The 27,783-nt window shown below is 49.3% G+C and overlaps 1 protein-coding gene across 1 annotated transcript; it reads right to left on the bottom strand.

Annotated features, from left to right (window-relative positions):
• SCNN1G (sodium channel epithelial 1 subunit gamma) lies at positions 1-26,794 on the bottom strand. The gene is made up of 13 exons (XM_045875150.3): positions 26,702-26,794; positions 22,738-23,085; positions 20,692-21,001; positions 19,001-19,191; positions 17,931-18,034; positions 14,191-14,354; positions 6,277-6,375; positions 4,558-4,675; positions 3,956-4,034; positions 3,813-3,870; positions 3,560-3,621; positions 1,797-1,872; positions 1-1,512 (listed from the first exon to the last, which is right to left on the bottom strand). Exons 2-13 carry the CDS (start codon positions 23,052-23,054, stop codon positions 1,150-1,152), a joined length of 1,941 nt encoding a protein of 646 aa, XP_045731106.1. The 5' UTR covers positions 23,055-23,085; positions 26,702-26,794; the 3' UTR covers positions 1-1,149.
• Positions 26,795-27,783: the final 989 nt, after the last annotated feature.

The following is a 27,783-nucleotide window of genomic DNA, read 5'->3' as shown; positions in this document are numbered from 1 at the left end:
AAAACTTTATTTATGGACACTGAAAATGGAATCTTGTATAATTTCCATGAGTCACAAAAGAGTCTTCTTCTGATCTTTTTAACCATTGAGAAAAGTGAAATACAAAACATTCCTAGGTCATGAGCAAAAACAGGATCTGGCCCATGGGTTGCAGTTTGCTGTCCCCAGTGCTCGTCTCCGTAAGTGCTTAGAACAGCACCCAGCACACTGTTGCTGAGCTCACATTGAACGCCTACTGTGTGCTTAATACATGTTAGGTATTGTCGTGTTGGAAAGTGTGAGTACAGAAAACGGTCGTTTGCAGTGGTTGGCTTGCTGGGGAGGGGCAGGCCGTGGGTGGGGGTGGCTGCCTGGGAGGAAGAGAGGCTGAGGTGAGTTATCAGATGATCCTTTGTGCCTTGGGCCACCACTTGCTGGGGTGTCCAGCAAGGCCCTTTTGCAGACCTTTCTTTGCTTGGATAAGGGGCCCAGGGCACTGGCTTAGCTGCCCAGAACACGGACCCACCCCTGCTCCCAGAGTGAGGACCTCCTGTCACATCCCCAGACCTCCCCCACTGCACTCTACCCCCACACACATTCCAAGGACCTCGGGCCAGCTCCCTGCCTGAGGGCACAGAGGAGAGACCTTGCCCCAGTGTCAAAAACTAAGAACAGTTTCTTCACAGCCTCAGCTCCGAGGCTGGTGCTTCTTCCTGGCTTTGGCACTAGGCAGTGGTTATCTGCCCTTGATACTTCAGGTCATATCCTTGGGCCCCAGCCCAGGCCGGAGGAGTGGGTGAAACTCCCAGCTTGGGGCTTTGGAGGAGTCTTTCTCTCTCAAGATCTGATGAAAGCTCTGTCGGGCTTCCCTTCTGGCCTTTGGCTGGCCAGGCACCATTTCCTCCACCCCTATCTCTCTCTGGAACAGATGGGCGGCCGGCTCTTTGTCACCCTGGACGGCTGTGAGGGTGGCTGGGCAGGGGTCAATGGGTCTCCTGCACACACCCAGGCCCCATGTTGTTGGTCAAAGCAGACTTGTCCTCAATGTCTCTGAAAATCCCAGAGGGGGGTGCCAAGGGTCCCCTCCACGTGCAGGAGACAGGGTGACAGGGTCTAAGTTCTCAGACCGGGGCTGGGGGTCCCAGCTGTATCTCCCTTCACCTCCCTGCCTCAGGACTCAGCTGGTACCTGGGTGTCTGTGAGCTGGTCGGAAAAGGCCCTCTCCAAACGTAAGGTATTATATCTGGGAGGCGGTGTGCCAGGCACCTGGGTCCCTGGGGCTGGAGGCAGGCGCAACGCGGAGGTGAAAGTGGGCAGCTCATCGTCTACATCGAGGCCTGGGTTGTCCCGGCCCTGAGGGCCGGGGGGAGCGTGTCTCCGGGCCCACCACTCCTTGGCCTTCTGCCACTGGTGGCGGGCAATGATAGAGAAGGAGTCGATGAAGAAGACCTCAATGATCTCAATGACACAGACGACAGAGCAGCTCATCCACAGGCCCAGCTGGCCACCGAAGTTGGACAGAAGCATCTCGATCTGCAAGGGAGGTCAAGCCACACCGTGAAGAGGGCCCCTCCTCCCAAGTTGGTCTCATGCAGGGACCTCCGATTCCCAAGGGAGCCCCTGGCAAGTGCTGGCCCTGAATGGGTTTGGAGGGCTTCCAGTCCCCTCTTCCTCTGCCTACGCTGATCCCAGGCCTGAATGGCCCATGGCAGCCCTACCAGCTCAGACTGAATCACCGGCATCTGCCTCTGCCCCGGAGGCTGGGCCAATGGACACATTTGCAGACCCCAGACAGGTACCAGAAGGAAGCTACTCACGCTACTGGCAGGGCTCTCCATGATGGATCTCTGGTTCAGGTCTTTGTAGAATATCAAGAGTTTGGCCAAGTCTGTCCTGCAGAAATTCCAACAGTCAGGGCCAAGGTGAGTCAGGCGCCTTTGCATTCTACCAGACGACCAACCCTTCAGCGTGACTGTCTCCTCCTGCCCAGCCCCCAGCATGGCCCAGGCCCTGAGCTCCCCGGGGATCCTAGAACCTGGCCCCTGAGACTCCTTCTGTACCCTAGAGCATATCCGCAACCTGGGCCTGGTTGTTCAGGCCAATCATTCCCTCCAAAACCATTTCCTACCCTCCAGACTAAGTCAGTCCACCCAGCTATACTCCCCTAGCACCCTGTTCTTCATTAAACCTTGACATTGCGATTGTTTGATTGCAATCTCAAATATGTACAGGAGACATGCAGGTAAAACACGAGCGAGGTAGGCTGGGTGTAAGGAAATGACAATGACCATAATAACAGCCAGCATTTACGGGACACTTTCTGTGTTGCCACCCACTGTTAAGCGCTTCTGTAAATTCACTTGTTTGATGCTCACAACAACCCTAGCTAGCTATGTTTTCATTGTCCCCATTTTACAGATGAGGAAACCAAGACCCGGGTTGGTTAAGTCACTTGCCCAAGAACGCAATGCTCGTAATTGGCAGATCCAGTATTCAGACCTGGATGAATCTGGCTTTACAACCCATGTTGTTAGCCGCTGTAAGGACTGTGGCAAACTGGAAAGCCCATGCTTATTCCAAAGGGACAACTGCTACTCAGCTCTTTAGTGCTATGAAGAACGGAGGTTTGCTATTTCCAGAACTTCTGATCTTTCAAGGAAAGCCAGAAGTAACGGGTTACTTTTGTGGAGCTGGATTTGATCTAGGGGGTCACTGGCTCGCAATGCTTGGTTTAATAGTTTGCAACGCTTGCTCAAAGTCTATCTTTATGACTAGACCGTAAGCCCCTTGGGGGCAGGGATCATGTCTGCTCGGTCATCGTGGTACCCCCAACACCACACAAGCACCTGGCCCCTAGTGGATATTCACTAAATGCGGGAGGCTAGCCTGGCCTGGGTGCTGGGCCCCGTGGAGGTGGGAAGGGCCCAGAGAGATGTGAGGTCACATGGCAATTCCCCCACCCTCTCTCACTCCTTCATCTCCGTCCCCTGGGCTCCCTGAACTCTGGCCTGTCTGATTTTTGCTAAAGCTCCCTTGGAAGTGAATTTCGATGTGGAAAATTTAAATGGGATCAGAAGCTGCATGGCTCAGAGGAGTATTTTTCCAACTAGGTCAAGATACATCAGGAAGCCACGACATCAGTTTCCTAGGCCATGACCAGTACCTTTGACAAAGCAAAACAGGATAGGAAATATCACATCGAAGCCACAGAGATGTTCAAACTCTTTGTCAACTGATACGGGCACTGATCATTCCGAACGGTGCCATGATCACCGGAATGGATATGAACAGTTGGTTTGGCTATACCAGCTTGCAGCATCTGAAGATCAGCCTGAGTGCTTTGTACATCATAAGGAAGTGCTGTTCCATGAGACTTTTACCTCATTTATATATTCAATGGAAAACCATTTTCATACTGTGGGTTACGGTCAAAACATTTGAGAGCCCCAGGCCTAGCGCAGGGCCTGGCTCCGGGCACAAGCTTGATCAATATTTGTTGAATAAAGGAATGAGTGAACAAACAAGAGAGGGTTTGGCAGGGCCAGTGGAGAAAGAGGAAACAAGGCGGGGGTCTGCTTACTTGTTCAGTTTTTTCTTTATTTGCTGGCCTTGGTCCCAAGTGAGAATGGGCAGCAACCATTTCTGTGACAGAGAAATAAGGAATGACCTGGGGATGTCTAGAGAGCCCAGGGCCAGCCCATGCGCCTCCCCTCTTAGCCTCCGCCCCCCACCTGACCTCCCCTGTGCATCTCTCCCCGAAGCCAGAGGACCCAGGTGGGACATCAGGCTCCGGGCTGAGGATATGAGCTGAAAGAGGGGGCAAGGTAACTTACCTCGGAAACCACGGATGGCCACTGTGCCAGACTGGTGGTCAGTGTCCACTCCTTAAAGCTAGGGGGGGGGAGGGGCACAGAGTGAGTGCGGGAGGCCTGGCCCCGCCCAGCCCTGTGTGTTCCGTCCTGCCAGGCCCACTCACCTGCAGGCTTCCGGGCACAAAGCCTGGCAGCCCAGCTCCTCCCGGACAAAGGCCTGGTGCAGCTCATAATAGCAGTACACTGGGGGACAAGGCAGAGGACGGTGTGAGCTTCGGGGCCACAGTGCCCTTCGAGGGGGTCACCCACGGGGCCCCCAGAGTCTCCTTGTAATGATTTCTCCTCCCCTTTCCTATTCTCTGGAAACAAACGCTGCTCTGTCATGTTGAGAGACAGAATACTGTGGAGGTTAAGGACATACGCTGGGGGGTCGGCAGCACTGGCTTCGAGTCTAGCTCTGTTACTCCCTGGCTGGGTGACCTTGGACAAGTTGCTCAACCATCCTGAGCCTCAGTTATCTGTTCCGTGAAAGGGTACCATCCGTGGTTCCTGCCTCCTGGAGCTGTGAGAGGTGGCCAACCTCTCAGCACAGGCTGGGGTTCAGCATTTGGTCCTTAATCAGAAAGTGGAATTCAAGCCAGGCTTGAGGACAGGAGTAAAACTCTGCCTCTTATCTCTCCATCAATACCTCCATCCTACAAAAGGCCCTAGCACAGGCTGGTGCTGGGGCTGGGCGGACCCCACTCCTGGGGCGGGTCTCACTTACTCCAGTTGGGGTGCTGCTGGTAGTTACAGTAGTTGGCTGCTGGAGGTAGAGGCTGGTTATACTGGGCACACCCACATTTCTCCACCATCTTCGTCTGGAAGCACGAGTGAAGGCAGATCTGAAAGACGAAACCCAGGGTTCCCTTAACCTCCTTGAACGTGGACTCCAGAGAGCTCCCTCCCTACACATCCCGCATCCAGGGGGCCGGCTTCCCACAGCCTTGGCGGACCGCGTAAATGTGCCCCAGTGGACTGGGCCAGGGTTGGCCCTGGCGCCAAAGGGACCCAGGTAGAAAAGTGATTGAGAATTCAGATTAACTGAGAGGTGGAGAACAGGCTGAGATGGGGCTGGACCTGGGGCGGTCCTTTCTCAATGACTTGAGTGCTGACCCAGGGGAGTGGGGGACATCGGAGCAGATGCCAAGAAACAGAGAGAAACATAGGCCCTCACTTTTCTGTTCTCAGGTCCAGTCCTGGGATCCTGGGAGATCATAAGCTACCACCATAGCCACAAAGCTTATAGCATACAAGCTCATGGCAAGGGCTCTGAAGGCAGGCTACTCCAGTTCAAATCCCAGGTTTGCCACACCCCAGCTGTGTGACCTCAGGCAAGTTCCTTAACTTCTCTGGTTTCTTCACCATTGAAAGAAGTGTAACAGTACCTACTTCATGAGGTTGTTGTGAGCAGGAAATGAATTGCTATATGCAAGGTGTTTGTCCATGGTAGCCTCTCACTAAATTTTATCCAGGAGTATCTTTCCAATGAGCTGACCTTTCCTTTTGGTCTTGAAGTCAGTTTGATTGTATTTCTATTATAAGTAGACATTTTTTGACTGTCTCTCTTCACTTAGCGTCCCTACCACCTCTCAGCTCAGCTCCGATGTAAGCTAGAGGACTCAGTGCGTAGGAACACCTGATCTTTTTTATTCTACTGGGATGATTCTCATTAACTCTGAGCATCCCAGGAGGAGGGGAACTGCAGACTCCCAGAATGTAAGAGAAGGCATAACGGATGATCGCACTCAAGGGTTGCAAACTCAAATGCTTTCAGGGGCCAGTGATAGAGGTGATACACTAGGGGCTGGTGGGGACTATGGGAAAGGACAACATATGCTCCTTGAACGGGGCAACTCCACCCACTGTTTATACCGCAGGGCTGTGGGCCCGATGTTGCCAGATCTTGTTTTTCAAGAGAGGCTGGAAATCTGGGTTTTCTTATGAAATTCCATGACTTTTAAACACCATCCAGGCCAGAAAAAAACTAGGTGTGCAGCCTGGAAGGGGCCTGGGGGCTGCCAGTTAGCAGGCCCTGATCCAATCCCACCACCCCCTGTGACTGCTGGGGATGTCATCACTTGCCCGAGGACATCATCGAGTGCGGGCCATGAGGGGGCCCAGAAGCTAGGCTCCCAACCCCTTGGCCAACGCCTCTCCCAGACTGCTTCTCTCCTGTCCCTCACTTGCCAAGACCTATTTAGGAAGCAGGCCTGTCTCAGCTGTACATTGTGTTCCATGCAAACCTCAATCAATCAATTCAGCTCTGGTTACAGACGGATTGAAGAGGACTGGAACCAACTGGCGTTGTTTGTTCTTGAGGTCTTTGGATGAACCCCAGGAATTATCAGCAGAGTTCCTGGTCGCAGACACACCCCATCCTATAGATAACTGTCTCCTGTGTCCAGGCCACAACCCAGGGTTGAGTGCCCCCTCCCGCCCATACCTGGAGGGAATATGCCGCCTTGTAGATATTGCTGATCGGCACGTCGCTCCCGTCCTCTGTGCACTGGCTGTAGGGTTCGCTCAGCTTGAAGGACTCCGTCTGTAATCACAGCGGCACGCATTCAGCCCTACCCAGCCCCAGGACCCAGACGGGGGCACCCCTGGGAGCTGAGCATTTAGTCCTTCGTTTAACAAATATTTCTCAAGCACCTACTAGGTGCCTGGTGCTATTCTAGGCACTGTGGACTCAACAATGATCAATAGAGACAAGCTCCCTGCTCTTGTGGAGCTTACTTTCCAGTGGGGTAGACAGACAGCCAAAAGGCAAATAGATGCATGAGATAATTTTGGATAATTATGGCTAGTGATCAGTGAAACTGGGAAGAGGGACTGGAGGACTTGGGGGGAAAGGTGCAGTCTTTCCAAGAGTGATTGAGGAGGATGCCTTTGAGAAAGGGACATGTTGGCTCCACAAAGAATGGCAAGAGGTGGATTTGCTAAGAAGTGGAGGAAAGGAATAGGGCAGAAGCCGCAGCAAAGGCTGACGTCGGGTAGGACCAGGGTGGCTGGAAGGCAGCATGAGAAAGCTGAAGCCAGAGGGGGAGGTCAAGGCCAAATCATGGCAGCCTCCTATGCCATGCTGAGAAATCTGGATTTGGATTTGGATTTCAAAATGGTAGTAAGCCATTGGAGAATCCACTGGGAGGGCACAGGAGGGGGAAAAAAGACGAGCAGTGGCTGTGTGCTTCGTGGGATTCTCCTCCCAGGGAAGGACCCATTTCCTACCCTCTTGTCTTCTGGTCCCAGAAGTTGACTTGGAAAAATTGACTTTCTTAGAGAGGGCCAAGGAATGCCCCATGGAGTAGAATGATACCCTGATCAGAGGAGGTGAGAGAATTGTAACTCACAGTTCAAAGACCTTATGAAATAATGTTTTATTGTGGTTTACTAAGTTTGGCTCTAGTTTAATATTTGTCACTGTAAATAAACAATCCAGACAAGCCAATTAAAAAAAAAAGAATAATGTCTCCCAGGAGGCAATGATAATTGAATATAAATTGTGACCAGCTTATAGCCAGGTTCCTTGTTTTTTTGTTTTGTTTTGTTTTGTTTTTGTTTTTGTTTTGTCTGTTTTTCTGTTTTTCTGAGAGTGGGAGAAAAGGGGAAATTGATGGCAGATTTGTGGGAGGGAAGAAAATCTTTTTTTTCCACTGAAGAGTGGCCAGATAGACAGAAAGATAACAGAGGGTGGAATCAAGGAGTTTGACCTAGGTGGAAAATGTAGACATCTCAAGTAGCTGTAATCTCCTTCTGTTTGTATTGTAATCCATCTGCTGTCCATTAGTGGCCCTCAATTAACTGCAGGGACCTCAAGGGCAATTGCCAGTGCCCATTTTAAAACATTTAAACAACAGAAGCAAAGGGGAAAGTAACCATGTGGTCTCCTCTTTCCTGGGAGAGGAGCAGATCCGATATCAGATATACAGATAGACAGACAGACAGACAAGCGGACAGGCAAATATGAACTCACACATTCCCTTTGCCCTGAAATCTCCCCTTCTCACTAACAAAAAAGAGTGAGCATCTTTCTGTGTCAGTACAAAATAAACAGACTGACTTCATTCCTCCAATAGCTGGGTGGCTAACAGATTTAGAGTTTCTAGAACATGCCAGGGCTGGCTGGGCACTGGGGTACAAAGATGCTGAGCGTGGCTTCCCTGGAGGGCACTTCAACTCAGTGCCACCCTCTAAGCTTCCCCTAAGCTGCAGGCTCCCTGGGCAGATGTTCCTTCAAGCCCCTGAGTACTGCTGAGCTGTCCGCAGAGCCCAGCGTGTGGCAGCTACAGGCTTTACCTGCCTGGGGTGGGGGTGGGGGGCAGGGAGTACAAGACCCTGGCATCTAGGTGACAGGGTTTGTCTACTTGGATAAGCCGTGTGCAACTGGCAAAGGTGGCTGGAGCTCCTTCTACTTGGAGGACCAGCCCATGGGCCACTTCCAGAAATCATCTTTTGACTTTTATGCTTTTGAGCCTCAATGGCCCAGTCCTCTATAACAATGCTTACTGAACTCAGAGCCCCTGGGTTATTCAGGTTGCTTCCTAAAGCAATTTGGGTAGGGTGGGATTGGGAGGTGGGGAGGTAGGGCAGATGGGGTGGGCACTGTAGTGCTCCCTCTCTGGCTCACTCTCTTTTTCTCTCCCTCCCTCCCTCCGTCCCTCCCTCCCTCCCTTTCTCTCTCCCCTCCACCATCAGTTTTTCAGAACTGCTGATCTGTCCCTGACCCCTAGGGATACAAAAATGAGAATGGGTACATATGTATGTGAATGGATGCAAGTTTTGTATATATGTGTGAGCACGCATTCATGTCGGTGCATACGTGTGGGTGTGAGATGTGTGTGTGTGTGCATGCATGAGTATATGTAGGTGTGATTAAGTCTATGTGAGTATATGCCTGGGCAACAAGGCCCATTTTTATCAAACCAGATCTTATCTGCTTCCTTCTTAGAATCCTGAGGGAGGCCAACATTTGCACAGGAATCCTCAGCTTCTTAGATTTCATTTATTTATTTGAGAGAGAGAAAGAGAGAATGGGGGGGGGGGTTGGCAGAGGGCCGAGCAGAGGCCCCGCTCAGCAGGGAGCCTGATGCAAGATCAGTCCCAGGACCCTGAGATCATGACCCGAGCTTAACTGAGCTTAACTGACTGAGCCATCCAGGCGCCCCTCCAACTCACCTCTTTAAAGGTATGAACTATGCCAGGGAAAAGCTCAGGCAGCAGCATGATGCCCTAGATGGAATTATGGGTGGTTTAACTCTCTTTTTGCTTTTGTTCTGTTTTTATATTGTAATAAATTATAAAATTTATTTGTATATGGCAAAGTTTATACTTTTAATCAATGGAGAAAAAAATAATTACGCAATATATGAAGTTAGGACTACTGTTGACTCTTTGGAGGAAGCAGTGAATTCTATCTCTACTTCACATCCTGCAGAAAAAACATTCTAGTGAGTTAAAGTATTAAGTGAAATAATAAAACAACTGGAAGGTAGCTCAGCTCAGTATCTGATCTCAAGGAAGGAAAATCCTCAATAAGCATAATGACTAAAGAAGAAAACAAAGATTTTGACTATGTAAACATTTGAAATGTTTGCATGTGAAATAGTAGCATAAAGAAAACTGAAAGGAATGCACAAACTGGGAAAGATATTTACAACACATATGGCAAATAACTAGTACTTTTTCTATATATATGGAAGAGATCAATGTCTCATAAAGGAGGAAAGTGTTACCAAGGATAAGAAGAACTTTCCTAACCTCTCTTTTAGCTTCAAACATATTTTTCCTTTCCTTCACATCTCTTTTCTTAAAAATAAAAGGTACAGTAACAGCCAATATTTTTGGAACACTTACTACATATGAAGCACTGTTCCAAGTGCTTCACATGAATCAACTCATTGAATTCTCATTAGCCTATAAAGTCACATTTTTATTATCATACCCATTTCACAGATGAGGTAACTGAGACATTGAGATTACCCAACCAAAGTGCAACTCTGGGTCCTTAGTCCCTGTTATGCACATGCTTGTGAAAAGAGGTATGCATGTGTTTTAAGATAAAAATGCACAGTAGGGTTTGCAATGACAATGAAGTCCCCCTCTCTCCAAGACCTGGCCCCACACCACCCTGGGTGAGTTTTCTCCCTTGCCCAGTTCCTCATCTCCCATTCATGATCCAGCTGATTGTACTTTGGTTTCTGTTCCACTTCTTCCGCTGAAAACTGGTCTGGCAAAAACCACCGGTGATCTCTTGGTTTCCAAACCCAGAGAACACCTTTTGCCCTTTCTCTTGACTGACCTCTCAGCAGCATTTGGCACTTTGGTTCACACCTTCCTTGAAACTCTCTTCTTTAATTTATCTGACACCAATTCTTTCTGGCTTCTGCTCCTCATTCTCTGCCTCTATTTCTCCATTTTCTTTCTGCTCAGCCCTTACACATTTGCATTCTGTCTCAGGTCTTGGGTGATGCCATTTATTTCCAAGTCTAGAATTATGCTAGATGCCTACCCCAACCCCCACCTCCGTTTTTCTCCTGAGCTCCAGGTTCATAGCATTTCTGGACATTCTCACCTTGATTTCCCAAAGGCACAACAACTTGGGTTATGTCCCAAACCGAAGTGATCATCTTCCCCCACAAACTTATCCCTCCTATTGCATTCCCTAATTCTGAGCCTGGCACCTCCATCCACCCCACTGCCCAAGCCAAAATCTAAATATCAATCTAACTTCCCTTTTAGTGAGGTCTTTCCTCACTGACCTTGGTTGTCAAGCCCTGTTGCTTCCATGCTGTAGTATCTCTCAAATCCATTCACTTATGCTCATCCCTACAGCCATTGCCTCAGCTAAGGGCCTCATCTTTTCTTTCTGGAATTACTGTCAATTTGCTGCCTCCAGTATCTTGATTACTTTATCTTAATTACTTTATCTTGACTATACTTCAGCCAAAGAGATTTCTCAAGAAGTTTCACCACTCAGCTTAAAATCCTTCCTGTGACCCCTTTGTAATTACTTTGCCCTTTATTTGGACTAGCCCTTCTGGAAACTATTTGCCTGACACTTGTCCTTCAAGAATCTATCAGCTAGGAAGCCTTCAGCTTCAGCTGCTCCCAACCATCTGTACATCCATCTGCTCACCAACAGTCTGGGCTCCCCACCATCTGTATATCCATCCGTACATCCGTCTATCCATCCAGCATTATTTACTGAGCATCTACTATGTTCTAAGAACTGAGCCTGGTAACAAAACTGAATATCTCTGTTCCCACGGAGCTGGGAACTCTTTCACAAAGCTGTGCAGTCTTACAGATAAGATCTTTAAAGATAGGTGTTTTGTTGTATTCATCTCTGAATTTCCAGTGCTTTGGACACACAGTCCCTCACTGAATGAAGGAAAAAATTTAACTGACTGTGTCTACCAGCTTAACATGCCTATTGAGAAAAATAAGTAAATAAAAAATAAATAAGAAAGGAAGGAAGTCTAGTTTGTTTGGACTGCTTCTTAGTAACCTCATGTTGACCTCTTAATATCCAAGATTACTTTTTGTTGTTCCAAATGCTCATAAATCAGAAAGAGAGCTGACGGACCTAGCTCTGTCACTTTGGTTTTCTACATCTCAAATGAGGTATAGCACAAAACCCACCATTGTTAAAGAAACCATTTGCTTAACAAAGTGGTGGGTACTTCTAAGCTCAGAGAAGGAAATCAGAGGGCAGAATTCCTTAGTTCTTGCACTTCTCCAAGCTCTTAATCCTCTCCCCTAAGCCTGCAGACACTGTGAAAGGTGGAAGGGAAAGAGAGGGCAAAAGGATAGGTAACAAAAATTTCTTAAAGGATAGGATATACTGCAAATCCCAAGTCCTCATTCTGGGTGCAGATAAAACTGCATGGGCAATGTTGGGTGAAAATGTTCACCATTCCGATTTGGGAGTTTTGCAATCCTGGTGAATAGAAGAATCAATGACCCAGATCCTTAAGTGGTACCCTAAAGTCTTTCCAAGCCACAGTCTCATAGCTTGGGGCTCAGGGTTATTTGTGGGGGGAGGAGCAATCTGTATTCGCACAGTCCAAGTTGGTACACAACCCTTCTCATGTTGAAACAAACTTCCCACATTGGAACGTGCTTTCCGAGAGCACCCAGGTTCCAGGCAACCATCCTAATTGTTTCTCTTGTCCAGGGTTGTCCATTTGATGGGGGCATGGAAGCCACAGATTTGGAATGTCACCGTATACTCAGTTCATCATCTCGGCTGTCTCAACTTAAATATTGTTTTCTTAGGAAAGCACTCCTTGAACTCCCCATTTCCCCCCATTAAAAAAAGCCCTACTCCCTGCTCAGCGGGGAGTCTGCTTCTCCCTCTGACCCTCCTCCCTCTCGTGGTCTCTGTCTCTCATTCTCTCTCACAAATAAATAAATAAAATCTTTAAAAAGAAAAAAGAAAAAAAAAAAAGCCCTAGGTCAGCCATCCCCCTGATAGGTTCTTTTTTTTTTTTTTTAAAGATTTTATTTATTTATTTGAGAGAGAGAGAATGAGAGAGAGCACATGAGAGGGGGGAGGGTCAGAGGGAGAAGCAGACTCCCTGCCGAGCAGGGAGCCCGATGCGGGACTCGATCCAGGGACTCCAGGATCATGACCTGAGCCGAAGGCAGTCGCTTAACCAACTGAGCCACCCAGGCGCCCATCCCCCTGATAGGTTCTTGTGCATCCTGCATTTCTCCTTGGTAGTGCTGATGATGATTATAATTAATCATTTGTGCAATTTTTTGTTTGTAATTGATCTTCTCTGCCAGAGTCTGAGCTCCAACAGGACGGCGACAGTGTCTTACACTCTGATATGGTCCCACTGTCCAGCACATAAAGATGCTCAGAAAATACTTGTTGAATGGATAAATAATGGATGGATATACAAGCCCCAGTGCTCACTATATCACTTTATAACCCAATATGAAGCCATCATTTAAGGCTGTGCTAAAGCTTTTGTCATTCTAGCTTTACTTTTGCTTAGGAAGACACACTTTGCTTCTCCTCTCATGTTGAACTACTCAACTTTCTAAAGCTGAGGTTCCTGGGTTTTCTGCCTCTTGGAATAATCATCAGAGTTTGGTAAAAACACAGATCTTGGGCTCATCTCTCAAGAGATTCTGATTCAGTGGATCTGAGTCAGATGATCAGTCAGATTTAGAAACCACTGCTCTAGAGGACAGATTTGCAAGGAATGAAGACAAAAGGTGGAGAGTTACTGGCATAAAAAGACCTCAGTCCTGGGCACCTGGGTGGCTCAGTTGGTTAAGCGACTGCCTTCAGCTCAGGTCATGATCCTGGAGTCCCGGGATCGAGTCCCGCATCGGGCTCCCTGCTCAGCAGGGAGTCTGCTTCTCCCTCTGATCCTCCCCCCTCTCATGCTCTCTCTATCTCATTCTCTCTCTCAAATAAATAAATAAAATCTTTAAAGAAAAAAAAAAGACCTCAGTCCTGCAAACAAGAAGATTGCATAAGTAGTGGAGTGTCTGGGGCATGGCCCTCGCCTTGCCCTTCTGCTCCTATCGGGCATAGTAGACTCAGGGATTGGAGTCTGTAGCCCAGATGTGCTTCTGTTGACAGGTATGAGTGTTTTTAGCACCCAGTGAGGTCAGAGAAAGTCAAAGAGTTGAGGGAGAAGGAGGTTCTTTTTTTTTTTTTTTTAAAGATTTTATTTATTTATTTGAGACAGAATGAGAGAGAGAGAGAGCACGTGAGAGGGGGGAGGGTCAGAGGGAGAAGCAGGCTCCCTGCCGAGCAGGGAGCCCGATGCGGGACTCGATCCAGGGACTCCAGGATCATGACCTGAGCCAAAGGCAGTCGCTTAACCAACTGAGCCACCCAGGCGCCTGAGAAGGAGGTTCTTGATGAATGAGGTGAAATTGATGAAGTATGATTGGCTAAATAGGGCTCCGATGGTCCAGTGACTTCCCATTAGCGATTAAGGAGTGTTTTACATGCCTCATAGACGTTTAGGTGACCCAGAAAGAAAGGTGTTAATCTGCTCTATTTATATTAGTGACAAATATAGTTAGTGTTTGAGGCTTTGCTCCCAGCACAGGTTCCATAAATGCTCGTGTCTGTCTTTGCGACAAGCAAGGTTCCTTCAGTTCTTGCCCAAAATGGCGTCCTGTGTCCTCATTCATCCATACAGAAGATACAAAGACAGCCTTTAGTAGAACTGCTGGAGTGACCATTGCGGGAACTATTAGCAAATCCAGGACTATGCTTCCTTTTGAAACCAATACACTTTTCCAGAAGCCACGCCGTATTGGTTATTCTTGGAAAAAAAGATCTGTTTTCCTTGCCACCCCTACAGAAATCAGCACATTCTCTTACCAGGTGCATCCCTATGGAGGTGGCCATGGCAGGCTCGATCTCTGTTCCCACGTCCTCAATGAAGGGGTATTCATCCTGCCGATGGACAATCACCTTGGCCCCGCTGGAGGACACCAGGAAGGGGTTGTACTCCTCTTCGTTTAGGTACAAGATGACCTGCAGCCCTGGGAGGATAAAAGGCCACTGTGGTCAAAGGCTCATTAAACATTCCCTGGTGCTAGCCTACCTCTCCCGCCGCTTTGGGAGGCTCGAAACCAAGATGCAGGCATTTCCAAAAAGGAAAAGATGGACAGGGCTAGACTGGAAGCTTCATGGAGAAGAGGGGGTGGAGGGATGGTGCCCGACTTGCTCACTGCTGTGTCCCCCAAAACAGCGTTACCGCCACAGTTCGGAGCTATAAAGGAACTGCTACCTCACCCAAGACGTGCATTTCCACGTGCTCCTTTGAGATGGGGCATTCTGCAGAGTGTCCAAAGGGACATGCAGTGCTATGGCTGCTTAAGCCCTTATAGAGCTTAAACCCTTATAGAAAAGCACTAATGGGGTTTCTTTTTTTTTTTTTTAAGATTTTATTTATTTATTTGAGAGAGAGAATGAGATAGAGAGAGCATGAGAGGGGGAAGGGTCAGAGAGAGAAGCAGACTCCCTGCCGAGCAGGGAGCCCGATGCGGGACTCGATCCGGGGACTCCAGGATCATGACCTGAGCCGAAGGCAGTCGCTTAACCAACTGAGCCACCCAGGCGCCCCTAATGGGGTTTCTGATCACTGGTCTAACTTCTCTCCATACTCCAGCTCCTACTCTTGCAGGATATTCTGCACCCACCAGCCAGCGGGACCTTTGAAAATTGGAAATCAGGGGCACCTGGGTGGCACAGTCGGTTGAGCATCTGACTCTTGGTTTCGGCCCGGGTCAGGAGATAGAGACCTGCGTCAGGCTCTGTGCTCAGTGTGGAATCTGCCTAAGACTCTCCCTCTCCCTCTGCCTCTCTGCCTCTCTCTCTCAGACAAATAAATAAATCTTTTTAAAAATTAAAAAAAAATAAAATTGGAAATCAGATCAGGTCACTCCCTTGCCCGAAACCCTTTGGTGGGAATTCCATGGAATAAAATCCGTAAACCTGACTGTGGCTGTCACACCTACAGGGATGCAGCCCTGCCTCCGTTTCCCTCCTCGTGCCCTCCCTGCTCTCTCAAGAAGCTCTGGGCACACTGGACTTCTTTCTGTTTCTAGAGCACATCAAATTCATTTCCTTCTCAGGGTTTTTGTACTTATTAGTGCCCCGGATGCTCTTCTGTGGATCTTCTCACCCCTAACTCTTGTCACAGGTGCCTCCTTATTTGAAATAAAACCCCCATCCTGGCCCCAGCACCCCCTTCCCTTTCACTACTTGATTTTACTCGTAGCCCTCATTGGATTTTTTTTAAAGATTTTTTATTTATTTATTTATTAAAGAGCAAGAGAGAGAGAAACAGCATGAGAGGGGAGAGGGTCAGAGGGAGAAGCAGGCTTCCCGCCGAGCCGGCAGCCCGACGCGGGACTCGATCCCAGGACTCCGGGATCATGACCTGAGCCGAAGGCAGTTGCCCAACCAACTGAGCCACCCGGGCGTCCCCCTCATTAGGATTTATAAGCAGAAAACGTCTGTGTGTTTGTTCACTCATTTGTCATCTGTCTCTCCCCACTGCAATTCAAGCTCCATGGGAGCAGAGACGGCATCTGTTCACTGCAGTGTCTCTGACACCTGGAAGAGGACCTGGCATACAGCAGGTACTCAATAAATGTTTGGTGGATGGCTGAGCAAATGAGCAGGGCCTATATGGATTGAAAGAAGAAAACTCTGAGAGTTCAGGGTCACCTGGGTGGCTCAGTCGGTTAAGCATCTGACTTCGGTGCAGGTTATGATCTCAGGGTCCTGGGATCGAGTCCCGTGTCGGGCTCCCTGCTCAGCAGGGATTCTGCTTCTCCCTCTCCCTCTGCCACTCCCCTTTCTTGTACTCTCTCTCTCCCCCTCAAATGAATAAACAAAATCTTAAAAAAAGAAAGAAAGAAAAGAAAAAAGAAAACTTTGAGAGTTCATTCTGACTTCTTCCATTTGCAAATAAAGGAACTGAAGCCCAGAGCAGGCAAGTGATTTGCTCAAGGTCACACAGCGCATCGGTAGCAGAGCCAGGACTCTGCAACTCTTAGCTCCCAGCTCCCAGACTACTTCTTCCCACCAAAGTACATGTCCTGAGTTACGGTTTCTTGCAGACTTGGTAAGAATACAGACCACACAGGGGCAAAGGCTTGGCCCCCACATGCTGTTTTCCTCTACGACAAGACCTTGCCTTTCCCTGTGGGAGCATACCTGTATATCAAATTGTGTCCCATTTGCTTAGGACTTTGCAGAAATTCCTCTTGTGGGTAAGCCAGGCTCGTCTGTTGCCGGCTGCCCTACAAAAGTCACCGTGGCAGAGCAGTGGTCGTGCCAGGGTGGGAGGTCGTAATGGTATTACTGGTGCTGGTGATGGTAATGCTAATGCTGCTAACAGGAGGAACGACAACCACAACCAGCATTGATTATGTGTTTCATGTGTGTTGAGGACTGAATTGTGTTGCCCTCCCTCTAAATTCATATGTTGAAATCCTACCCCATAATGTGACAGTATTGGAGGTAGGGCCTTTAGGGAGGTAATTAAGGTTAAATGAAGTCATAAGGCAAGCCCCGATCCCATAGGACTGATGTCCTAATGAGGATAGGAGGAGATACCAGCGCTCTCTTTCTCGCTCTCTCTCTCTCTCTCTCTCTCTCTCTGCCTGCCACAGAGGAAAGGCCAGGTGAGGACAGAGCAGGAAGGCAGCCACCTGCAAGGCAGGAAGAGAGGTCCCACCAGAAACCAAATTCACCAGCATCTTGACCCTGGGGCCCTTGCCTCCAGAACTGAGAGAACATAAATGTCTGTTTCTCAGGCTATTTTGTTATGCAGCCTGAGCAGACTAATCCAGTGTGTGCCAGGACTTACTCAAAGCACTATACATACACTAAGTCCTCTTGACAACCTTAGAGCACACGTATTATTATGAGTCCCACTTTGTAGATGAAGTGTAGTAACTTGCATGGGGTCACGTGGTGAGTGGCAGAGCTGGGTTTTGGCTCCAGAATGTGTTATCTTTTTTTTTTTTTTAAGATTTTATTTATTTATTTGAGAGAGAATGAGATAGAGAGAGAGCACATGAGAGGGGGGAGGGTCAGAGGGAGAAGCAGACTCCCTGCTGAGCAGGGAGCCCGATGCGGGACTCGATCCCGGGACTCCAGGATCATGACCTGAACCGAAGGCAGTCGCTTAACCAACTGAGCCACCCAGGCGCCCTCCAGAATGCGTTATCTTAACCAAGATAAAGGTATGTTTGCCACCTTCATCTCCCGTTCCGCGTATCTGGGTTCAAGGCCATCCGAAAGCTGCCTGCCCTGCATTACTCATTCCAGCTACAAGCTCAAACCAGAGTGGTTTTCCAGGAAAAGAAACTCCAGTGATGTGATCTCTTTCTGTCTCTCAAAAGTAAAGAGGAGATGTCAGAAAGGAAAACAGACACCAAAAAAGAAGGAGCCTGCACAGATGCTGATGGAGACACTGCAGCAAAAGGGAACGTGGTGTCCCTGGTTTCTGGCTAGATGGAGAGAGCCCGCCTTTCTGGAAGGCTCGGGCACCCCAACTGTCCTGCTGCCAGTGTGCTCACTGTTGGTGCGGATTTCCTTACCATATTCGCTGCCCCCCATGGACGTGCTGAGGATAGTCTCATTCTCTCTGTTGTTGAACGTGTAGCAATTCCCATACATTGGATGGTGGAAAAGTGTGAAGTTTCTATGAGGAAGAATATGGGTCAGAAGGAGCTTTGGTGGGAACTCCCCTTGTGCATCTGAGCTGAAGGCTGGATGGGCCATGCTTATGGGGCCAACTCTCTTTTCTGGACAATGGATAATAGACATGACTTACTTTCTCCACCTTCAGTCTGATAAGCCATAAACAAAGCCCCTCACCCAGGCAGATACACACATTGATGTAGGACTATTCTCTGCTTTGTTCCCCCTCTTAATCCTCCCATCTTTGTCTCCATCCTGATGTGGCACTCCTTGTGCCATATGTCTGCCCCCAGATTCCTCTGCTTGTGAATTTCTCAGCCAACACTTGACATTTTTTTTCCATTCCAATCCCAGGAAATGATCTCCAGAGAAGGAACCACAACACATGTGTCCTTACACTGGCTTTAGAACCCAACCCTCAAGTGGACATGATTCCAATCACTCAGCTTCATAAGGACCAATATATCTACTTACATATAAAAAGCGTTAGTGTTTAAATAGAATGAAGTAAGCTTTTTGGATAGGCAGGAACACTCTAAAATGTCCCATCACTGCTCAGTCACCACCAGGGGTCTGAGTGTTAACTTAAAGGCAGAAAGGTCTGAGACCTCACCCATCTGTACACAGACCCTTCTTCCTCTCTCTTTCCCACCTGCCCTTCTTTCCTTTGCTTCTTCCTCTGTGCTAGGTCAGCGGTTCTTAATCATTGGTGTGTATGATGGTAACATCCAAGGTTATACATATACCATCAACCACCGTTTTTATGAGTAACTTAATGAGTTCAAGGATATTTTTGACTCTGTGCCATCTCGATCTTCCTCACTGACTCTAGAGCCTAGCTCCCATGTAAGCTGTTTTCCCAAGGGCAGCGTTAGAGAAGAGCATCTTTTGCTCCCGAGCCCTCCCAAGCTGAGCTGTAGGTGCAGGCAAGGGGCTCAGAGCTAAGGGAGCAGACTCCTCTCCTGACCTGGCATCGCAGGACACCCCATCAAAGAGGCAGGTAACCAGCAGCTCCTCGGCAGAGTGGCTCATGTTGATTTTCTTCTCCAGAGGGACCTGTGCCATGATGTTCATGTAGTGCAGCGTGTACCACTCCTGGATGGCATTGACCCCCGAGCTGAAGGTGTAGAGAGCGCAGTGGGACGTGTCATTTGAACACTGTGGATAAGAGGAGACAGTAGGCTGAAGCCACTGGCACTAGCACTGGCCTTCCAAAGGACGGTGAGGATAAGGAGCTGGGACTCTAGACCAGACGCTCAGGGGGAACAGGAGGGACACCCAGAAGCAAGGATGGGCTTCCTCTTACTTCCAGGGGCTGAGAGAGATCAGCCTCAAGGACCAAGATGGGGCTGAGAGGAGGACAGAGTCTCACTGTCACGACTCCCTGCAACTGCTTACCAGATAAGAAGAAAAACCAGTTTCTTTAGCATCTCCAGATATCCAGGCTATGGTTGATTATTGCTACTGACTTCCCACACACCTCTAGCCATTTCCTATTGGGTCAGCAGCCTAGAAATCTGGATGCTTGCCCAGACTCCAAGATGATTTCTCTGCAGGATCTTGGGCAAGGCGTTATGGCTCCATTATTTCACCTACCAAATGTCGGCTAAAATGCCATCCTTCCCAACCTCAGAGAGTAGTTGGGAGGACCAGCATTTAAACATATAATAATGAAAGCCTTATAGGGAGACTGTAGTATGTTTCAGATGTTCTCATCACACAGAGTTTGGAAACTCTCAAATGGACAGACATTGAAGGATTGATTTTGCTCTCAAGGATTACGGAGTGCGTATCTCATGAAAATACCCAGGAAAACTGAAAAGTTCCAGTGATTAGGAGAAAGGGCCGTTTTTTCAGGATTTGTAACTGGTGCTCTGAGGTCTCACAATTGGCAAGCCAGGTATAAGGTATAGAAGAGGTGATCTCATCCCACCAGGTGTCTCATCCTACAGAGGAGTCTGGGGCATGGAGAGATAGGGTGATTGATTGACTTTGCCCAGGACACTAATGGAATTTGATTTTGGTAAATGGCTGCTTCTTCAGAGCCCCTCAGATGGGACCAAGAAGGAGAGATGAAAAGTCAGGCACCTCACAAAGGCAAGTACTGCAGGGAACAGTGGGTATCTCTGCTCTTTATTATCTGTTTTATTCCTTCAGGGGTCTGCACCCTAATTTTGCTTTGGTAGAATGTACTTTCCCCTGTTGGATACAGTCTGATGAGACTGTCCACCATGATGCCTCACCCTCTGTTAGCCATTAGATGACCCAAACTTGGCCAATCAGATAGTCCCAAGATGGAATTTGAATCGTCCTTATGGATGGATTAGCAAAAAGCATGAAAATAGTTTACTTGAAGTTTAATCCAGCAGCTATATGTGAAATGACATTCCACCATTTCTTGCCACCTAGATCCCTGGATCTTGCCTAATTTCTGTCCTTTGAGGGACCTCCCTGAGCTACTGGTCCCTTTCTAAGACATTTTTTTTTTTCCTGCTCACTATTGCCTGAGTCAGTTTTAGTTGCTTGCAGAAAATTCACCCTGAACTGGGTGTATTTCTTTGGGCAGGACCATAGAGACAGTGGCAAAGGAGAAACCTTCCTGGACCCACCATCTCCAGCCCATCCCATGCCCCCCAGCTGTGAGGACGTGCATCTCACCAGTTGGAATCCCACCACCTCCTTGGACAGGTGGACATGCGTTGCATCCGACGCCTTGTGAATGATGCGCCCATTGAATTTCCGCTTCCGCCCTGTGAGGAAGTCCTTGGCCTCACCAGTCTCATCCTGACCGAAAGCCATCAGTGGGACCAGTTTGAGGAATTTAGGCCGGGTGCCCTCCCAAGCCGAATTCCAGGACTCTGCCTCTCGGCGTTTTCGAGACGTATTCTCTGGAAAGCCATACAGGGTCTTTAAGGCCACTCTGGTCTCCTGTTCCAAGTCAGCTAGAAGGTCCCGCACCACACTGTACCTGCCAAGGTGGGAAGGAGGAGTCAGGGAAAGGGGAAGCTCCTCTGACAGAGCACTGGTGCTTCTGCCCTCTGCTCTCCATCAATGTGTGTCAGCCCTGGGCCCACTTCTCGCCTGCCTCCTTGGCCGAGGAGACCAAGCCTTTTACGATTTGCCCCATCCAAAGTGACTATGGGCTTAGTAAACAATGACAGGCTCCCGTGTGACCCTTACATGACTTCTCATGCCTTCATTTCTGCCACTACCATCTGCTTGCTCTCGGGGTGTGTTGGTGAGTTTGCCCCAACCAGCATTTCTGGAGTGGTGACTATCAGGTACCTCCCATAAACCAGCCATGGTGAGGACAATTACAGTGCAGACAATACCTGCTAGCTAGGATTCTGTCCAGGGGACAGTGTCCATCTCCACCAAGCTCACTTGTTCCTGTTCATGGATTCCCTTTGAGTCAGTGCTGGGTAGGGGTGAGGTAGAACTGTCACCTTGACAACCCCCAAGAACACAGAAGAATGATACAGGACGGAATGAAGCACAACACCATCTTCAAATTTTCATTATACAAGTAATCCTCGTCCCCCTCCTAACTGCCCGCCTCTCTTCTCTCTCTACCCCTTGCTCTGTGACTAGGCAACACAGCACGGTGACTGAGTGTATAAACTCCAGAGCCAAACTACCTGGGGTCTAGCTACCCATCCTGGTTCTGGATTTGTGACCTTGGACCAGTTACTTTAGCCTTTTTGTGTCTCAGTTTTCTCATCTGTGAAATGGGATTATTGCAGAGTCCATGAGTTTATCTTGTGTGTGTGTGTGTGTGTGTGAAAACATTCACTATTAATTTTATTAGTGGAATTATATTTGTTAATATTTCACTCCTCCACCACAACTCAGCTCCACTAGGACAAAGACTGTTGGGTTATTCAGTTCTATGCCCCAGACTCTAGCACAACTTGTCTGATTATGGATGGATGGAAGAGAGGGAGGGAGGAACAAAAAGACTCTGAGGGGGAGAATAAGTCTTAGACCTGATTTTGATTTTGACCAGTTGGTTTCCTTTGATACCCTTCCTCCCCTGCTCCTCCCTTCTCTCCACACCCACACCTGCTCAGACAAATTCTGCCAGATTCTGACCTGCCTCACAGATCAGTTTTCAATAATCCTGAGCAGGACTCCAGTGACCCATTTAGAACAGGCCCCTTGGCAGACAATAGGGCAGGACCAAGGGTTGATCCTGCCCAGAGCCCGGTGATCTCAATTAGTGGGGCTGGGTTCACTCAGATGAGGGTTTGGGGCAGCTGAGATGCTTCCGGAAGTCACCTGGGTGTCACTTCTGAGTCAGCTTCCAGCTCACATTTTGGGGAGAGTGAGGTGTAAGCTTACAGGGCTCAGGGGAAATGGCTGAGCTGGACTGTGTGTGTCCGTGTGTGTGTGTGCATGTGTGCGCACGCAGGTGCCTGGGCTGGGGGGCGGGTTTAGTCCATTCCAGGCCCAACCTCCAAGTGAAACTGACCCCTGCCGCCTTCCCCTCCTGCACATCCTGAGCTAGTCCATTCTCAGGAGCAGCTGTTAGACAGAAAACTTGGTATAGATTTAGAACCTGGGAGAGGGAGTTTACCAAGGTTGGCAACAAATTCTGATTTCTAAAAAGCGTGTATGCGGGGTGGCGTGTGGTACCTTGGAGAGGGGCTGCGGCCTCTGGAGGGGGCGCAGACCCCACCCCGTAGCCCTGCTCCTGCCTCTTACTTGTAAGGGTTGATGTTGCAGATGGTGACAGCAGGAAAATCCAGCTTCTGGAAGTGGACTTTGATGGAGACAGAGACGGTGTAGAAGGAGGCGATGAGGAGCGCACACTGCCAGAAGATAAGGGCCACGGCGGTGAGCGTGAACAGAATCCAGAGCAGGCGCCGCAGGCGGCCGCGGGACACCACGATGCGGCGACAGCCGTGGGTGTTGGTGTTCAGGCAGTACCACCGCATCAGCTCTTTGATCGTAGGCGCCTGGGGCCCCCTCACAGGCAGATTCTTCTTGATTTTGGCTTTGATCTTCTCTCCAGGAGCCATGGCGAGCACGGGACTCGGAGGGGCAGGCACGCTGGAGGGACGGAGAAGAAACGCAGGTGAGCTCACAGCTCCCCTCTCTCCCCCCGCAAGGGCAGGCTGGTCCCTGGAGGCCGGACTCTGGGAAACACCAGCCCACATGCCCTCGGAGGCCGTCTTTCCTTTTTCCCTCTGGGGGCTGGACAAGTCTGCTTTCTGAGGTCCCGGCCCCTTTTCCAGGGTATTTGGGGTTTTAGCCATTGCAGCTGCCAAAGGGCAGCCTCCTTCTCTTGCAGGCCCCAGCCCAGCCCTGCGGGGACTGGGTGGGGTTTAACCTGTGAATCACTGGACAGGTTTGAAGAACCTTTCCCCTGGGTGCCTGGAACAGAAGCCTGTGCACATCGGTCTCTGCACCACTCTTACCATGCTCTGCCATATTTAGAGCATGGCCACCCACACCTTATCACTGCCCTCAACCTGCCCCCTTGAGGGCAACATTCCTATCTCACTAAGCCCTTTGCCCCCCAAGCCCCATGCCTAGCTCAGTGTCTTGCTGAGCAAGTGCCCTGCACATCTCTTCCGCCAAATACAACCTGCCAAGAGAATTGCTTGGCAGCCAACTTAGATCCTGTTCGGTCCACTCCCAGCCATGATTTCCAGGATTCTCCCCTCTGCTTTCCCTGAAAGTAGAGTTTCTGTTTCGTTTTTGTTTAACTTCTCTTTACAGTCAAGCCTTTGGTGTTTCTAGAGCACCTTCTCAACAATAGCCCACAAGACTTGGCCACTTAATATTTGCCAGGCATTGTGCCATATTTTCTTGATTCTAAGATATCACTAATTAGAGGAATACACTTTGATTCAATAACAGCTTTGTTTGGGGGAAAGTGTTGGAAAGCAAATTACCACATTCATCAACGTACATGATGCATTGCAGATACAGAAACTTTACAACATGGAACAACATTCTTTTTAGAAATGAACTAATATGTGGGTATTGTATGTTATATATATTGTCTATATATAGGATAAAAAGAACTAATATGTGTGTATTATATGTTATATATATTGTCTATATATAGGGAGAGTCATCTCATGGTTATAATATATAAACTCCCATTAGTCTCATAAATATATACGGTCTCTTTCTCTATATATACATATAATCTACATATATTTCATTTTGTGTTTCAACAAGCTCAGAGAAGTAGAGTAGTTCATGCAAGACCACACCGCTAGTAAGGAGAGGAACTGGATTGGAAACTTGCAGTCTTCTCCACCATGGTATATGCTTTTGAGGGGCCTGGTGTTGTCCTGGGTGCTGTCCCCTCCTCAAGGAAGAAGGAAAAAGAGGGGATCCTGAGCTATTTAATTTCCAAGCTCTGGATAGTCAGTGTAACTGCCTCCCAACCGTTGTGAGCACTGGTAAAGGGGGAGGGGGGGGTATATGGAAACTCTGCCTCCTGTGCCTGCCATTGGTGACAGAGGCAAAGTAGGGTACACCTTAATTTGGAGTAGGATATACAGGGTGGTCCCCATGCCCCCAGAGGGCCTATGTCTGGGACAAGGACTTTAGTTTGCCCCATTAACTTCTTCAGGCAGGATTCTGGACTTCAGGAGTTACTTTTTCTCCATCTTGACCCCATGGGATATTGTCCAAATTTGGGAACTGGGGCAAAGCTGGGAGGCTTTCAAGTTTATGATGCTAGTGGGTTTCAGGTTTATGATATAAAGGAAATAAGAGTGCTGGGGAGAGGGGGGCAAGGGAGATGTCCAGAGGCAGCGACCTCCCTCCAACAGTGTTCCCTCCCAGACGCATATGACCTTACTGGGATAGAAAAAGCCTTCTTGACCCTCAAAATTATGCTGTTAGCCTCTTGGCAAGAGGAATGTAACTTATTTTATCATTGAAAATATTTCTCATCCCCATCTCTTCTCTCTCTATAATCCAAAAGCAAATAAGTTAAAAAGTTTGTTTGTTTGTTTGTTTGTTTTAAAAACCTGGGTCCAGGGGTCCCTGGGTGGCTCAATTGGTTAAGCATCTAACCTCCACTCAGGTCATGATCTCAGGGTCCTGGGATCAAGCCCTGCCTTGGGCTCTACACTCAGCAGGGAGTCTGCTTGTCCTTCTGTCCTTCCCCCCATTTGTGCTCTCTCTCTCTCAAATAAATAAATAAAATCTTTTAAAAAATACAAAATTAAAACCTGGGTCCAGATTCAATTTCCTGTCAAATAAAACTGCAACCCAGGGAAGGTTTTCTCCTCTGGGAATGTTTAGAATCACAGATTCTGGGTGCTCCTGTCTCTAACTCTCCTCACTGAAGACAACCCCTGGGGTCCCTCTGCCCCATCAGCTCATTCTCCAGGACTGACCTTGACCCCAGTAGATCAGCCACCCATGTCACTGAAGCCACAGGCGAAAGAAGGGAACCCATCTTGCTCATCACAAAACTGATAAATGTTCACACAAACAGTGTTTCAACTTCAAAGCAAAGCAAAGTTGTGGTTACTATTAGCTTGTGCTGCTTGATTAAACATGATGCCTTTTGGAAGAACCCATAGCTGACAGCAAGCATTCACTCTTCAAAGTACTTTACAGTTATTAACTCAGTTCATTTCCACAATAGATTTCTGGGGTAGGCATCCTCATTCCCCCCATTATACAAATGAAATGGAGATCCTGAGAAGTTTAGTTTGTCCAAAGTCACACTATAAAGTGGCTGAGCTGGGATTTGAACTTAGGAGTCCACACTCAGCTACTAGCTGTGCCGCTCCCCCAATAGTAATAATAATGGCAACAACAGCAAGTACAGCGGCTATTATTTATTGATCCTTTCGTACTCCCAGCCATCCTATGCAGCTCTTTTTTACACATTACCTATTTAATGCTCATAATTATATGAAATACTAGTACTGTGCCCATTTCACAGAGGGGGGAAACTGAGGTGCAGAGTGATTAGGTAACTTGCCCAAAGCCACACAGATAGCAAGATTCAAAGGATTTTTTTTTTCAAATTCCAGGGCCGTTCATGACCACGATTCTCTACTGCGCCCCGCTGGCTCACCCCCGACCTCGCCTATCTCCCATGCCCCAGGCAGGGACCCCAAGCGTCAGGTTCTGGGCGCGGGACCCGAGCTCCTCCCCCGCGACTCCGCAGCTCCTGCCTACCCTGCACAGAGCGATAGCACGCTGTGCTATGGCAGAAGTCAGTCTGCTGAAGCGGCCAGAGAGAATCCAACCCGATTCAAGTGTTCGCTTCTTTCTGCAACCACAGTCACCCCTGGGAAAACATTCAGGAAGGTAAAGGGAACAATCGCGGTCAAGTCTCACCAAGGCCAAGAAAGGTGGCTGAGCAGGGGCTGGGCGGCGAGACAAGGCAAGGCGCGGCCCCGGACCCCGGGAGTCCCGGACCTTGTTCCTAAGTAGCCCAGAAATGCCTATCGCCCCAGCTCTGTGTCCCGGGCCACGGCGTGGGGGACGCCAGAGAGCTGGCTGGACCCGGATTGACCTGGGAAGGTGTCCCAGCATCCCAGCCACCGGGGAGGCAGCTCCGGGCTGATGCCGGCTCCGCCGCCAACCGCGCGGACCGTGTCGGAGAAGCCACCCGGCCCCGCGGCCGCTCCAGTGCCTGGAAGCCCCAAACTCGTGCGACCCGACCTGGCTCTAGGCTCACCTCGCTCAGTTCCGAAGAGTCCGGGGCTCGCGTGCGCGCGATCCGTGTGCGATCTGTTCCGCTCCGCGTACGGCGAGAACATCCCGCAGCCGCCGCGGCCTCTGGCTCTTGTGGGCCGGAGCTGGGCCCCGCCCCCTGGAGCCCCGCCCCTGGAGCCCCGCCCCCTCGGGGCCGCTCCCACCTGCGCAGGTGTATTCCCCGGGAGGCCCAGGATGTGCCAGCCGCGACTCCACAGCGCCCCCTGCCACCCTGAGGCCGCTCTGCGCCCAGGTGCGTCCGACCCTGTGCCTTGCCGTAGCGCAGCGCAGGGCCTGCTGCCTCCCTGAGGCCACCCGGCACCCTGCACGCCCTCTGGGTCTGGGCGTCACCTTCCACCAGCACCTCATAGCGCCTCCTGCCGCCCTGTTACTGCCCGACACCTTCAACTCTGGTCCAGTTGGGCGCCCTTCCACCCCAGCACCAGGAGAAATCCCAGCAGCCTCTTACCCCGGGCTCCCTACTGACCTGGATCATGAAGCTGCTTCAGTGCCCACCTGCGTCTGGCTGTGGGCAGCGGGGGCTTTGCAGCCAGGCCGCTTATCCTTTGGTCTCTTCAGCTGGCTTTTCATAGCGACGCACACAGATAGCTGTAAGAAAGGGGCTTAGAAAATGGCAACTGGGGGGCGCCTGGGTGTTTCAGTCAGTTAAGCATCTGCCTTTGGCTCAGGTCATGATCTCAGGGTCCTGGAATCGAACCCCACATTGGGCTCCCTGCGCATCGGGGAGTCTGCCTTCTCTCTCTCTCTCTCTCTCCTTCTCTCTCTCAAATAAATAAATAAATAAAATCTTAAATAAAAAAGAAGAGAAAAGAAAATTGCAACTGGAAGGGACCATAGAGATACCTCGGTCCAGCCCCTTAGAGTAGGGAAGAAACAGGCCCAGAGAAAGGAAGCGTTCTGTTCTCACGCAGAACTTCTCAGACTTTAATGTGCATACAATCACTGTGGATCATGTTAAAATGCAGATTCTACCTCTATAGGTGTGGGGTGGGGCTTGAGAATCTGCATTTCTAACTTTCCAGGTGATGCCTCTGTTGCTGGTCT

Source organism: Mirounga angustirostris, unplaced genomic scaffold (genome assembly GCF_029215605.1).
Source record: "Mirounga angustirostris isolate CCGP_5_RB_7025 unplaced genomic scaffold, mMirAng1.0.hap1 SCAF_5, whole genome shotgun sequence".
In the NCBI taxonomy this organism is placed as follows: domain Eukaryota; kingdom Metazoa; phylum Chordata; class Mammalia; order Carnivora; family Phocidae; genus Mirounga; species Mirounga angustirostris.
This window is presented reverse-complemented; position numbering and strand designations above follow the sequence as displayed.

What these genes read in the sequence shown, in the direction of transcription:
- SCNN1G (XM_045875150.3), bottom strand. Translation starts at nt 23,054, where the DNA reads ATGGCTCCTGGAGAGAAGATCAAAGCCAAAATCAAGAAGAATCTGCCT. An exon ending in AGGTGGTGGGATTCCAACTG is followed by an intron (nt 19,192 to 20,691) that starts GTGAGATGCACG and finishes TCTTATCCACAG; the next exon opens with TGTTCAAATGACACGTCCCA. An exon ending in CCTCCATAGGGATGCACCTG is followed by an intron (nt 6,376 to 14,190) that starts GTAAGAGAATGT and finishes CTGTGATTACAG; the next exon opens with ACGGAGTCCTTCAAGCTGAG.